The sequence below is a fragment of the Phaethon aethereus genome (assembly GCF_964289735.1).
Source record: "Phaethon aethereus genome assembly, chromosome: 4".
NCBI lineage: Eukaryota > Metazoa > Chordata > Aves > Phaethontiformes > Phaethontidae > Phaethon > Phaethon aethereus.
In genome coordinates, this window is record NC_138578.1 from 9435349 (window position 1) to 9450483 (window position 15135).

Sequence of the window (15135 nt, forward strand, 5' to 3'; positions counted from 1 at the left end):
AGAAGGAAGTATATACAGAATAAAGCTACACAGAACTTTTAGGTCTCAGAGTTCCTTGTGGAGGCCAAGATAAGTCAGGATATATTAGAGAAGTGAGATTGGTTTGCATCCTAGTGAATTGATGAATTTTAAAACAATTTACCTGCTTAATACGGAAAAATCTTAGAGTCAGTGTCCAATTGAGTTGATGTGTAATTACAATAAGAAATACACTGCTATCAAGCAGTTTATGCTTATATAAGAACCAGCTTGATGTACAAGAGTAATATTAATATCACAATAAAATTTTATTTTATTACAATATTAACAAAAATATTTTTAACATTTTTAATTATAGGCTGCAGTTGTCGGCCTGAAAAGTTTCAGTGCTTAGCAACTCCTCAGTCTGTAATATGCAGTAGAACTCTATTTAAAGTCCTCTTTCTTTAAAAAATAAAGAAATAAATAAAAGTTCAGATATGTATCCAAGTCTGCATCAATTCAAGAATAAGCAAAGAGACTCTGAGGAAAATGAAAAAGAAAAGCTGGAGAGGTTGTGTATGTTTAGGTTTGTCCCTCTAATTGGAGCAAACTTGTGCATTGTCTTCATTTATCATTAATGGTCTTTCACGTTCCTTTTTCTAGAGTGATGGACACCAAGTGAGGCAGTTTGAGTCAAGTTCAGTCATTGTCCATTTCTGCTTGTGGAATTTTTAACTAGGTGAATCGTTACAAGATTTTACCTTTACTGTATGACTGTAAAGGTAACATTAGTGAAATGTTGATACATGCCTTTTGTGCTTGCTTATCTTCTAGATTGGGAGGGGAAAGGAAATGTAGCAGTTCAGAACAGTAAATAGGATATTCTTGAAAGAAACCTCTTTGTGCACTGTTGCTTCACTGATCAGTTTACTTAGCTCTGATTAAGAGCTTAATTCTCAGGAAGCCTTATTCTCTTCTCTATTTGCTCTGACTTAATGGCAGTGTTTTCATTTGTCGTATGTCTTATTGTCCAACTTTGAGACTTTATATTCATTCTGTCTTGGAGCTGGGTGTTTCATACAGAGAGTTTTTGCTTCGGAGTTCTTTAGCTACCAAAAAATAGAGAAAGAAATGGTATCAAGCTTCTCCTTGGGTCAATGATGGCATCAGAGTCCTCTCCTCTTGGTAACCTTGACCTTGATCCCAACTTCAGTGGAGACACTTAGCATTTTATACTTTGTTGAAATTAGAACTAACTTTATTTATATTTGCACGTGTTTTGGTTTTTTTTTTCTTAGCATTTTAATGCCCTCTTGTTTTATTTTTGCACTACCTCTATTTTTGTGTCGTGGAATTTTAATTGCTCTCCATTAAATATTTTAACCTTCCTGAACCTGATGAGGAGGAGTATTCCTTGGATGTAACATGCAAAATCATGGTATAACGTGTAGACTCTGTGAAAGGCCTAGATTTTAGTAGATTTTTTTTTTACGTTGTTTTTCATGGGATATTTTCTCATTCCCTTGCTTTGTGTGACAGATCATGATTTGAATTCCTTACTTTTTCTTTTCACTAAGTATAAAACATATCTTGACACCCTGATCATTTCATAGAGCAGCTTCATTGTTTGAGAAGATTCGTCTTTCTGCTATTTCTTTGTCCCTCGTCTCTCTTGTTCTGTGGTATTGTCAGATTCCTGAAATGGTCCTCGTCCCTTTTCTCTCCATCCACTAAACATCATCTCTTCTTTTAGACTTTACCTTTCTCCATGAACTGTTGTGCCTTTTGGTACAGTTTCGTGACAAATACGACGTTACTCTTTGTTTTCTCATCTTCCCACAAGCATGCTTGAAGTAATGATTCAGAGTACATGTATGTGCCTCAACACTCAGATAGGATACTTAAACCTTCTAATGTACTGGAAGCTGGGAAAAGAAAAGATACAGTTCAGGATGAAGGTGCACTGATACTGCTGTGTGGGAAATAACTTATGCCCTGACTGTAAGCAGTAGTTGTCCTTCATCTATATGGAGGCTAAGAGAATGTTGTTTCCTCCTGTTCATGTAAGTAATAAGGGAGGGGATGGGTGAAAGAAAAATTGAGCATAGTTTTTCCTGATGCGGTTCATCTATGCAACTGTAACAAGGCTTTGATTTATACCCCTAGCACTGTACTGGATCGTATGTCTGTCTTAACATGTTGAGCGTGCATGCTGTTCTGTAAGTCTTGCTTATAATGATACACCTGTTGAAAGAACGATGTTGTTGATGACAAAGTATGCTCTGTTTTTAATGGAAGATTTTAACAAGGAATCTTTTAAGTTGCTATTTTAGGATTTTCTTTAACCTGTAGTAAGCTCATATTTGTATGTTTGTTTCTGCAGTGAGTATTATTTCAGCACAGAAAACTTGGAAAGAGACTTCTTTCTGAGGAGAAAGATGGACCAACAAGGATTTCTGCCTGTTTCATTGATTGCTAGCTTCCGTCGGATGCAAGCTCTGACTACAAATGCTGCACTCATTTTGGAGGTAAAATAATTCAGAAGTACATATGTAGAAAGCTGCTTCGTTAATTTTGTACTGCTGTTGAAAGTCAGTGCTATGAAGTTAAGAAAAATTTCTGTTTACAATAACAAGGATTTTATAAAGAGGCTATAAATGGCAATGTTTGTGGGTTTTTTTCTCTTTTGGATGGTGCTGGATATGTAAAGCTTTTAAAGTTATTATGTGCTTGTCACACAGGCCCTGAAAGACAGTACAGAAGTTGAAACTGTGGATCAGAGGATAAGAAAAAGGGTTGATCCAGAAAAGTGGCCAATTCCAGGTCCTCCTCCATGCAGTCTGCCACCGACTGACTTTTCTCAGCTCATCAATTGTCCAGAATTCATACCAGGCCAAATTTTTGGCTCACATACTGGTAAAGGATTTATTTCATAGAAACATAAGTTCAGGACTGTCTGTCTAGCTTAGGAAGTTTACCTCTTGATACTGATTTCATAATAAAAGTTGTACATTTGGTAACCATTATTCAGCTGATATGCCTGTCAGCCTTGCAGTGCCAAGTCACATGGCTGGCATGGCTGATGTGAAGTAGATAAAAATGTCTCTTATGTCTTAATGGCCGCAACCATTCTCCAGCGTATAGTACAATGGAATACAGTCCTTTACTCTTACTACTTCTACTACTACTAATAATGTTAAGTTAGTCATAAAATCTGCTTCATTTTGGTAGCAGCTGAAAGTTAAGTTTTTAATTTGGTGCATCCTGGTTTTGGATGGGGATCTCATTCACATTATTAATAGGGAGATGGCTTTGTTTGCTGACAACCCTTGGCTAGGAAATATTTTACTAAAATGTTGGCTGCAAGTAAATGGGAAGAATAATGACTTAGTTAGGCACTCGTCCATAGCGCTAGAGGATGGTGTGGAGAAAACATGTCCCTAATGATGCTGCTCTTGTTTTCTGAATAACAAATAATTTTTCTCACTGTTAGATACTTTCTGCCTAAATAAGTTGATCTTTCTCTACAATGTTGAGTCAACTGTGAAGAGCGATCTCCTAAAAATGAAAAGAAATTCTGCTGATCAGTGTTACATTTAACCATCGGTTTAGAAAAATGATAGTGAAAGACTAGTGAAACAATTAAAAAAAAAAAACCCAAAACAAAGAAAAAGCCCCCCCAAAGCCCCCCCCAAAACCCACAAAACCCCCCCAGCACCAAACCACACAACAAAAAACCCCAAAACAATACCCAACGGGAACTGAACTTCTGTCTTCCAATGCTAGAGTCTGCACCGAGTTCTCCAAGAATGGGAAGCCCGCTGAGTCCAAAGGAAAACACTGAAACGAGCAGTTTTCAGACGATGTCTAAAGGGTTGTCTACAAGTTTGCCCGATTTGGACTCTGAACCTTGGATAGAAGTGAAGAAGAGGCATCATGCATCCATGGTCAGACTAAAGGTAAAATCAAAACCCTCTAAGTTATGTTTAAATAAACAAATGCAAAACCTGCCTGTTTTAACATATGTGATGCTTGATAATGCAATACAGTTAGCATGCGTACTTCTTGCTCTACCACACCTAGAATAACTAAGTGCATTGAAAACCCTGATCCAAAGCTCACTAAAATGAAAAGGAAATATTGGGATGTTTTTGTCTGCTGAGGGACATTTTTACTTGTTGATTATTGAAAAATGTAATGCACGTTGAGAATTGTTCTAAAAGCTTATGGCAGAATTATTTAGAACAGTAATTTACTTGGTAAACATCTGAAAGTTGCTGTATTGTTTCTGATTCCTGTACATCTGTTTATTGAAAATGTTCTGTCGTGCTCTAGTTGTCTCCCATTTGGATAGTCACTACCCAATTCAAATATAAAATGCATCACCTTTTCTAACTTAGGAAAGTGTTCCTATACCTGATCAAACATCAGATCAACAGCCACCTCCAGAGGAACAAGAACAAGAAGAACTTGATTTTTTGTTCGATGAAGAGATGGAACAAATTCAAGGTCGGAAGAATAAATTTACTGATTCGTCAGACAGCGATTCCAACTATGAAATTGATGATCAGGACATAAACAAGCTTTTGATTGTAACACAGACACCACCATATATGAGAAAACATCCTGGTGGAGATCGTACCGGCAACCGTGTGTGCCGTGCAAAAATTACATCAGAACTTGCTAAAGTTATTAATGATGGCTTATACTATTATGAACAGGATTTGTGGATGGAGCAGAGTGAAAATGACACTATGATGAAGGTAACTCTCTTCATTTTTGACCTGAAAACCATGACCGTCCAAACAGTTCCAAAATTAATTTCAGCCATCTGCTGAAAAGGGGGGGGGGAAATAGCTTAAAGGACGAATGGAGCATGTGGGTATAAAAAAGAGCTGACAAAGATAAAAATGAACGTTGAGAAGAAGTGCAAGAAATAAAGGTAGAATTCAGAATATGGAAGTTTTAGTACAAAGCAAATGGACCAAGAAAACCAGCAAACTGGAAGAGGGCAGAGAGAAATAGCACACAGCAAGAGAAAATGTTTCCTTTTTTGTTATGTTCTTGACAATGACTTTAACAAGATTTTTTTCACACACAGCATGCACACGCACACATGTCCCACCCCACCTTCAATTGAGTAGGGGCATGAGTGATTTGAGGTGCTACCACGCATCTTGGAAAATGCTGTCCTTTTGCAGTTTAAGCTACCAATCACAAAAAGAAAAAGCTGAACACTTTATTTACAAATACTGACTTTTCTTTAGAATGTAGCCTGAGGAAGGGAACATAGTCTTTTCTGCTCCTCTGAATTGCTAGGACCTTCCTTGGCACACTTACTGCAGAAGAAGGATGGTTTTGGGCTTTGCAAGGGGCAGGATCTCAGTCATATTTCTGTTTCTTAATTGCCTGTGAAAATTCACATGTAGATGGCCTTACCTGCCTCCCTTCATCCATTTGTTGGTGTAACTGTCTTTTAGCTACACTAGGTTATGTTCAGTGCTCGTGGCAACTTTTACAATGTGTGCTAGAGGCTCCTTCCATCTTCCTTAAAAGAAATCTGTACTGGCTGTGTACAGGTAGCTGTGTGTCAGTTCTGGCTTGCTTATGTTATCTTTAATGAAATTCACCTGTTTCTCAGGATGATAGCCATTATTGTGCTTTGTGTTTATAATTTGCTTTCTCTAATTTAGCAAGAGATTGAGAACTTTAAGAAGCTAAATCTCATTAGTAAGGAAGAATTTGATAATCTTGCACCAGAACCAATTGCTGATCCAACCCAAGAAGCTCCTCCAGGACCTCTAAGGTTACAGAAAGGTAAGTAATACATATTTGGTTTTAGAATATCTGTAACAAAGAACAATTTTGTAGGTGTTAACTCTTTCTGCCTGTGTCATATGTTAATTTTGATTTAGTCAGCCGTCTGAGGGGCTTTTTCTTTCAGTAGCGTGGTTTCAATTGAATTAGAAGAAGCTGGTACTTTTTGAGAATATATATGAGCAGCGATAGGCAGAGTTCTATTTTCTTTTCGCCATATACCAACACCAGGGGCCTTTTGTGTAGCGTGGCATTCACAATGTGTAAAGTAATAGCCAGTGATGTTGTGAAACATTTTTCTAGAAACCAGTGTTTTTCTGGGAAATGGGGATAAAGTGAGACTAGAAGAATTTTTACTTGTGTCATAACCTTACTGAGCAGTCACAATGTCCAAATCTTATCTTTTGAGGTATTTCTGATATAGCAGCATTATTAACATTTGCTAGAATACATGCTAATAGCATCTTCAAAGTAGTTGAAGAAAACCACCTCACCAAACCCACCACCTCACCAAAAAGCAAGAATGTGGTTACTCTTTCACCAGTGTTTATTTTCCATTACTTTGCTAGTGTAGATACACAAGAACAAGCAGGCAAGAAAGAAGTGCATTTAAACTTTCTGGCAAAGACATGCTTGAAACATGATTTCATAGTTTTGAGCAGTTTGTACTGCTTCTACATCAAGTGCTTATGTTAATTTGATTGTCCTTTGGGGATGGTGTAGTTCACTTGAAGTGAAACAGGCCTTTAAGATACATGGGGAGCTTATGCTTTGAAATCCCAAGTTTCTTTTGAAAACTAATATTTTTTCCTTCCTGCCTACAGATTTAGCAGAGGAGCTAGCTTGTAATTTCTTAAGTTTTGAAGTACCTCCAACAGCAGCAGTAGCTCGATCACTGCCAACAGCAGTTCCAGATTCCCCTTCTGTTCATCCTGGCTTTGTGCCACGAACGCCTCGCACCCCAAGGCTACAGGATCCCAACAAAACACCCAGATTCTACCCTGTTGTTAAAGAAGCACGATCCATTGATGTAAAGGTAAACAGAAAGACGTAATTTTTTTTCTCTAAATCCAGAAAAAGCCTATAAAACTCATGTCTGTGCATACGATTTAACAAGAACGAAAAGGCAAAAAATGAAATGCTTCTACATTTGAATTGTTTATTTTCAAAATCTTTACCATATTCTTTTTTGTTTCTACAAAATGGTTTCTGAGTTTTCTCTGTTACGTTTCTTGGAAGTCCTTCCTGAAAAAGTGTAATGTCTAAAGATTTTTAATTTGTTACATAAGACTTTAGGTTATGAAACAGGAGCGTTGTGACTTTATATGTTAGATAAAGCAAAATTCTAAAAATTTTACATTCCAAGAAGGGGAGAATGAGTGAAATCCAATTAGGGGAATAAATATTTCATTTACTTTCTTATTAGACTCCAAGAAAAAGAAAAACACGACATAGTACAAATCCTCCCTTAGAATGCCACGTCGGTTGGGTGATGGATTCCAGAGACCACAGGCCAAGAACTGCCTCTGTGAGGTAAATTTTTTTTGTTGTAGAAAATTTGTTTGCAGTGTCATTAGTTCTCACTGCTAATGGAGAAATAGGCTGCAATAAAAGACAATTTATACATACAGTGGAAGCAAGAAAAGAGTGATCAAGAAAAGCAAAAACCATCGAATACAAGGCTGTCTGGAAGTAAGTGAGCTAGACTGACTATGTTCACAACATTGTTGATGTGTATGATATAGTAGCAGTAATATTATTTGAAGTAGTAATGTTGACTTCAGTGTGTTTTGCCTTTGAGTGTTCATTTAAAATCAGGCAGTACAGTAATATTTAATTATCATCATCCAAAACTTCCTGGTTTTTGACGTATTAGCACAGAATCTAATTTTCTTGAGGTGCACCTGAAAACAGATGACTGGGACCCCAGGCATGCATTATGGTGGTTGTCAGGTCACTGTACTATTCTGACAGCTCTTGCGTAGATCAAAATAGTTGAAAACAGATTCTGTGGAAAAGGCCAGAAATAAGTTTGGTTTATGGGGTTTTTTTTCTTCAGCAGCTCCAACGCTTCACCTTCAGAAGGAGCTCCACTACCAGGAAGTTATGGGTGTACCCCAAATTCTCTTCCAAAATTTCAGCATCCTTCTCATGAACTGTTAAAGGAAAATGGCTTTACTCAGCAGGTGTACCACAAATATCATCGAAGGTGTCTAACGGGTAAGCTGCTAAATGCGCTTCCTAAAATTTTAGGTAGAAGTTACCAGGTGTCATCTGATACCAGTTTTCTCCACATTGCTCTGCGTTCTTAATTTTTCTTGGGAAAGGAAAGCAAACTTTATTTGATGCTTCTATTTTATAAACTCTGATTTCCATTTAACTTTACATTCCCTGACAAAAATTTACCCTCAAATTTAAACTTAAGTTACTGGAAGATCTTATGTGTGTATTATTAACAGCAAGGCACTTGAAAAATATTCTGCTGAAAAATTAAAAATAGCTTTCTTTTTTGCCCCTTCTGTCTTCTTCCAGAGAGGAAACGGTTGGGAATTGGCCAGTCCCAAGAAATGAACACACTTTTTCGTTTCTGGTCCTTTTTTCTGAGAGATCACTTTAACAAGAAAATGTATGAAGAATTCAAACAACTTGCTCTAGATGATGCAAAAGAACACTACAGGTATTTGCTTTTTCCTGGAAGTTGAAAACTCTTGAGGTCTTACCATTCATTTTAATGACTGTGAAGTTTACATGTATCTAAAGTGAACATTTTTAGTATTGGCTTTGACTCTTTGTAAATCTCTAAAATAGCAGCCTGTGTAAGTTATTTTAATACCGAAAATCTGTTTGCGTATATTTGTGCTTTGCAGATAAATAGCTGAACGTGCAGCATTTCCTGACTTGTAATCGGTCCTGAATTCTACAAAATCCTGTAACTTGTTGACCGTGACAAGTCAGTTCCATACTTACTAACATTGATAAGATTCTTCCTTCCATAGGTGAAGACATTTTTAACCTCATTCAGCTTGTTCACACTGCTTCTTGCCTTACAAAAATACCAGAAAAATGACCACAAAGAGAATTACTACTGCCCCTTCAGCTCTTCGATATTATTCCCTTCCTTTCACCCAGTTCCCCTCGCTTCTATTTCTCTTAGCCAGAGACACAGGGTAGCCCGATGTTCTGAATGCCAAGTGAGGAAGTACTGGCTATGGAAATCCTGAAGTTCAGATATGTTGTCTGAGACTGCAGAGTGATAGTCCCTAGGGTGCAAAGGCAGCTTTAATAATACCTTGTGTCTCTGCTCTGAGCTTTCTCAATGCTCTGTGATTATCCGAGGATACATTTACCAGGAGAAACTTCAGAAGGCTCTCAAGGGGACTAAGGTGGCAGCAGGTGAATGCAGAACAGCAGGAGGTCCCAGCTCTCTAGAGGCCCAAGGCAGCTCTGGTGACGGTGTGGCAGCCAAGGCCAGAGTGTTACTGAGTGTCACCTGGCACTGGGGTGTGCAGGAGCTGAAAGAACAGAGAGTCCTGCCCTACACGTTGGGTTCTGCATGGGTGGTGGGTTAGGCTGGCCTTTGGTCCAACCCACTGTGGTTGGTTTTATGTTGAAACTGTGGGTACAAACATACTGAAAACGTGAAAGCATTTGTCTTCATTCTGTTACATGTGTATAGTCTGTAGTTTCTAAGTTGAAACAGTGGGACAAACCTGATTTTCCCAAGTCAGTTTTGATTATTTGTGAGGGTGTTTCAGAACAATAGGTTGATAAAAATTGATGTAAATGGAAGTGTTTTTTATGAGAAGCTTAAAATGCCATTTACTTAAATGCAAGGAGAGACTGAAGACTTGCATCCTTCTGAGGAATGAGGAGCATATGTATAAGGTTTTTGTACCTCTTTGTTCTGTTACAGGTATGGATTGGAATGCTTGTTTAGATTTTACAGCTATGGCCTAGAAAAGAAATTCAGGCAAGAAATATTCAAGGATTTCCAAGAAGAAACAATGAAAGACTATGAAGCTGGTAAATATCGTAGACCAGTCACTGCTCGCACTGGTTGCCCCGGTTCCTTGTTGCAGACTCGTTAACTAACCCAAGAGCAGCTTTTGTTCATGTTCCTTTTATCTTACAATTCTCTTAATTATTCACTGGTAACTATATGTTTAAGTTTTTAATTAAACCTGACCTTTGTAAATTGGTAAAATTATCTTTTTCCATTATTAGGTCAGCTGTATGGACTGGAAAAATTTTGGGCTTATCTAAAATACTCTCAGCACAAGACTCCAGCCATTGACACCAAACTGCAAGAATACCTGAGTAAATTTAGGAGACTGGAGGACTTCAGAGTGGATGTAAGTTTCAATACCTATTTTAAATAAATATTTGGTGTACAAATATTTTTCCTGCAAGGTAAACTGAGAATAGTACTTCATTTCACAAAAAGGCAGCTTTACAAATCCTGTCAATGACTAGAAGAAGCATGATTAAAAAAACCAAATTCAAATGAAAAAAATGCAGTTTTATTCTAGACATTCTTTTTTGAACCAAAGCATGATGCTGAGATGTGATGGCTAAACTGTAAAAAGTGTTGATCCATTTTCATTATGTAATGAGATAAATAGCAAAAAATATCTTATTTGTCATCTGGGAAGACTGATGACTTCTGTAATGTCTAAGAATTTGGCAAATTAAGAAATGCCAGTTGGGCATTCATGCATGAACTGTGACAGGCATTGTCCTCGCTGAGACTTTATATGCCAAATTCAATGTATCCTTCCTGTAGAATGCCGAATTCTTAAACTGTGTGATTCCAGAGTACAGTGCTGCTGTGCTTTTCGCAACTGGGTTATGGTGCACTACATTACCATCATCCTCTATAGTCCTCCATTTTCTAGGAGTTGTGGCAAACATTTGGGCAGTGACGATTAAATAATGCTGTAGGACTGTTTAAAGTCCATAATATGTCACACACTTGCACTTCTGGCTAAATGGCCGGGAAAGCTTTAGGATATCATCAGTGAGTTGGGAATAAGTGAGATTACAAGGCCTAACTAAGGGCCTAATTATGGAATGCTCTGCCTTTTTTTGATCCTTTAAATACATGAAAAGGCAAATACGTGGCCTTACAGAAAAATATTTAACTGGTTGCCAATGTTTATTTTCAGCCTCCTATTAGTGAAGAATCTGGCAGAAAGAGACCGGTTGCTGCAACAGGTGAGGATTCAGGTCATCGGAGACATCAGTCTAATTCTTCTAAAACGCTTCTTGCCGCTAAACCCGTGGCTGCCTGTCAGTCCCAGGCACTGGGAAACGTTACCAGTGGGAATACTGTGCAAGCGTCCATAGGCAATAACAATGCTGCCACAAAATCTATAGAAAGTGATGTACCAGAAAAATAGACTTAAGACGAGCTTGTGCCCTTGAGAATCAACTTTTACGTCACTCTTTTTAATTTGGAGATCTTCAAGGCGAGCCAATCTTAACACATGATTAAAAATGTATGGGAAGACAAAGGATTGGATTTTCTTTTTCACGGGATTTAGTTCCAAAATACACACTTACCCTAGGAGAGTTGCTCTTGGTTTTGGGATCATCGGAAGGATCCTAGGGAAGATTCTTTGGCTTCAGTATTGCTTTCCTCAAGCTTTTGTTTACAAAGAACTGCATTCCTTGCATATGCAAAAAATACATTGGGGATGCCTTACATTTCAGCTCATATTTCTTAAAACAGGTATGATATACCCATGTTATTTACCGCGCTTTCTTTACCCAGATTTTCCCATTATTTGTATTTTACCAAAGCCAAAAAGATTACATTATATGTAGAATTTTAAATGTAAAGGAAGGATCTATGTGATTGGTTTGCTCTTGAATCTAGTTATTAAAAAAGTACGTTTTTGTGCAAAAGCACACTTGAGACTGTGTGCAGCTATATATGAAACTGCATTTCTGGATTCTAGTTTAAGACACAGCTTCTATTATTTTCAGGGTCTCCACAGTGTATTATATTAAGTATGGAGTTTGAGTGGACATAACTGGGATAGTTTTGCAGATATTTCCTTCAGTACTGGTTCTTAATAACTCAAGCAACAGAAAAATACAGGGGGAAAATGGATCTGTTGATTTCATGGTGTCTTAAATTAACATACAGTTTGTGCAGGTTGGTAAAACAGCAAACTATTCAAATTATTCTTGGCTTGAGAGGTGTCTTCATTTGGATTCTCCTATGATTATGAAGTACTCTAACAGGCGAGGTATCATTTTTAAATTTTTTTCTCCATATTTCCAGTAATAAAAGTTAGCTTGGAGGGAAACAAAGTATTCCTTGTAAATTTTATTTTTTGCTTTATTTTGCAATATCTGAATGAAGTTCTGCTTAAGTTGTGCTAGCTAAGCCTAAATAATTTCATACAGGTCTAAATATAATTTCACTGAATGTAAGTTATTCAAATAGAAATCCATTTCTGTAGCTGAAAGATGGGGATGTTTATATCCTGTAGTTTCTTAACATCATCGTTACTTTGTTTTTAAAGACTCAAAAAGAACTGAGTGGGTAACTTCTCTCTTCCAAGGGTAGGTGAGAAGAATTTCAGCTTTTTGTTAGTTAATTGCAGAAAAGACTTCAGTTAACTTTTAAAGTGGAAAAGTTATGTCTAGCACAAATGCCTTAATCCATGAAGGTGTCCTAACTGACCGCGCAGCCACGTGTGGGGTTTTCAACTTGTATCAGATCTCGGAGGTTGCAACAAGTCCATTAATTTTTCAGTCATTATCTTGTGAATCTCAATGAAATGAATTTTGACTATTTGCATTGTAAAGGAGTATATGTTAGCAGTGGCCTTCCCAACAGTGAATACAATTTCAATACAAAATTGAGCCTTTTGTAAGTGGCCTGTTCTAAATGAATTTAAATGAACACATACTGATATTTTAAGTGATATCCTATAAATATGCTGAAGTGACACATCTCAATCCTGTGTTTGATCCATGCCTTTTGCTGTCCAAGAAAATGATGCGAATGTAAATTTGGATTGAAATTGTATATACAAGTAATAGATTTAAGATATTTCACTTTTTCATTGGAAAATGTGCAGATTAAGCCTTTAGTGTGTGTAACTTTGTGATATCTTGACAAATTTTATAAAAACAAAAAAAAAACCAACCACCCTAATAGTGTTGTATATCAACTTTTTTTTTTCCCCCCTCCAAAGCATGAAGAAAAAACAACTTGAAAGAGTGTAAGGCTGTATATTTGCATGTGAATTTCTGTTGCTTCTGGTGCACTAAGGTATCAGGGAAACCTGTCCCGTTAAAGGCTGAAGAGGTTCTTAGAATGTGAGCCAGCCTTCTTTGAGTTCAATATTGATTTATGCTTTTCATGTGACTGGGTATTTGTCAAAGAAAAATGACAGGTGAATACTAAATAATGGCTGAAAGCAAAGAGTGCGAACACTTTACCTGCTGTCTGTCCTGCTGGCCTCTGTAGGAGCAGTTGCTTAGACTGTGTCCCTTTAGGTGGACAAAAACCCCACCCAAATCTGTCCACAGCTCTGGCTACCTTTTGGGAATGTCCCCTTTCATGTCCCACAGGCTTGAATCTTCTCTCTCTCCCCTTGCAGAAATGTGGTAAAGACAGTACTTACCCTTACTGCTCTTTGCACACTGGGCTGAGAACGAAGCCGTTGAATTTTAGAATAAACCTCAAAGCCTTTGCTGGTGAAGCAGCTTGGCTGGCTGGCTCAGGGTGGTTAATCACTTTTCAATAACTGGCATACCTGTTGCAGAGCCATGGATTTGTCTTTAAACATGAATGTACGTGTCCATCATCCTTTCCGATGCCTTTTAGGTCTATTTAAGCCAACTTTCAATTTGTCTTTTTTAAGACCACTTGTATTCTACCATTACTAAACACTTAGCAAGTCTTAGACCTTTCCTTGTCTAAAAATTCTCCCATGTGCTTATTAAGGAAATTTGAAATTTGTTTAGGTTTGTCTTCATTTCTTCTGTTGAGAAATGACTGTACAAATACTTCAAAATGCTACCTTGCCTAAAGTCAGTAAGATTTTTCTTTTGTTGTGGTCAGAATATTGGATTCTAAAGGCTTTCTAAAAGGGCAGGAAGGGCAGGCTCAGGTTGGCTGCTCTCCCTGGTGGAGATGGCTGATGCTCCTGGAGTTTGACGGGGATTCGGGTTCCTGTGGGAGAATAAAGCATTAGAACGAACAGAAACCAGTTTGTATTCATAGCAGCCTCTGCCCTGCGGACTTTGCTTCAGGCAGTGCTGCGGTACCGAGGTGACAAAGGACACTCCCTGGGTTCCAGGTGGAGGAAGAGATGACACATTAGCCGATGTTTTACTGACAAATCCCTCAGCTATGCGAGGCTGTACCCGTAATCTTAAAAGCTGTCTTCTCTGTTGTTTGGGGTTTGGGTTTTTTTTGGTGTGGGGAAGGAATGCAGTTCCCTTTACAACGTGCACTTTCACACACCCCACTATGAAAATGCAGCAAGCAGACCAACCCCAAAACCTAACCCTGTAATGGACTTGCAGCTTTTAACTTGTCAAAGGTATTGTTATTGTGTGACCTAAGTAACACTCTTCAGAAGGCTTTATTTCTAGGTGCCTACAGTGTGTACAGCTATAGGCTTTGCCCAGTTACCTCTAAAACATGACAGATGGGTAAAATGTGATTGTCACAAAAAAAACCAACCTGAAGTAAACTTAGGCACCAGAATGGGGACAACGTGATTTGTTCATGAATTTTTTGCAGGAAGAGTGCAGTGCCAGACTAGAAACTGTGAAACACATGAAAGTTGCCACCTTCTGGTACAGGAAAAAATACACAAACACAATCCCCAAAGAAAAAGGGTGAGGAACACTTTGGAGTTTGGTTGGGTGGGTTTTTTTATGTTTTCAGGCAAAAAAAATCCTTCACCTGCATTTGGACCACCACTGGCATACATGTTCTATCAAAAGCAAGCTTAAAACCCAACCTGTAAACACCTGTTAGTAAACATTCACCTTTTAAGCATAAATAGAAGCCAGGGGAAGGATTTGCCAGTAATGTTCATACTTAATTATTTATTTGGTTTGTATATTTCAGTAAGCCTTCAAGGCCAGAGTTACATTATTACTGATGTTAAGTAGGAAAAGGAGTAAATGGCCAAAGCTACAGCACGGAAGTCATGGCATATGCAAAACTACCCTTCTTTGTCCAGGAGGAAGTTTCTACCTAAACCAGCTACAAGCATGATAAAAGAGCTGATGCTACAGCAGACGTGGTGAAACTAACAGCTCTAATGAGTGAAGAGCAGAGTAACTCATGGCAAGTGTTAACAACAGCCAGCTGTGGCTTTG

General features: G+C 37.9%; 1 protein-coding gene across 1 annotated transcript in view; it reads left to right on the forward strand.

Annotated features, from left to right (window-relative positions):
* LARP1B (La ribonucleoprotein 1B) overlaps positions 1-11177 on the forward strand; it is a gene marked incomplete at both ends in the record, with an annotated part of 30468 nt that extends 19291 nt beyond the window's left edge. Inside the window, 12 exon segments of the mRNA XM_081999104.1 lie at positions 2345-2489; positions 2703-2877; positions 3748-3920; positions 4362-4724; positions 5655-5778; positions 6603-6814; positions 7205-7311; positions 7838-7998; positions 8311-8455; positions 9692-9801; positions 10003-10130; positions 10944-11177. Coding sequence (XP_081855230.1) covers positions 2345-2489; positions 2703-2877; positions 3748-3920; positions 4362-4724; positions 5655-5778; positions 6603-6814; positions 7205-7311; positions 7838-7998; positions 8311-8455; positions 9692-9801; positions 10003-10130; positions 10944-11177 — 2077 coding nt within the window.
* Positions 11178-15135: the final 3958 nt, after the last annotated feature.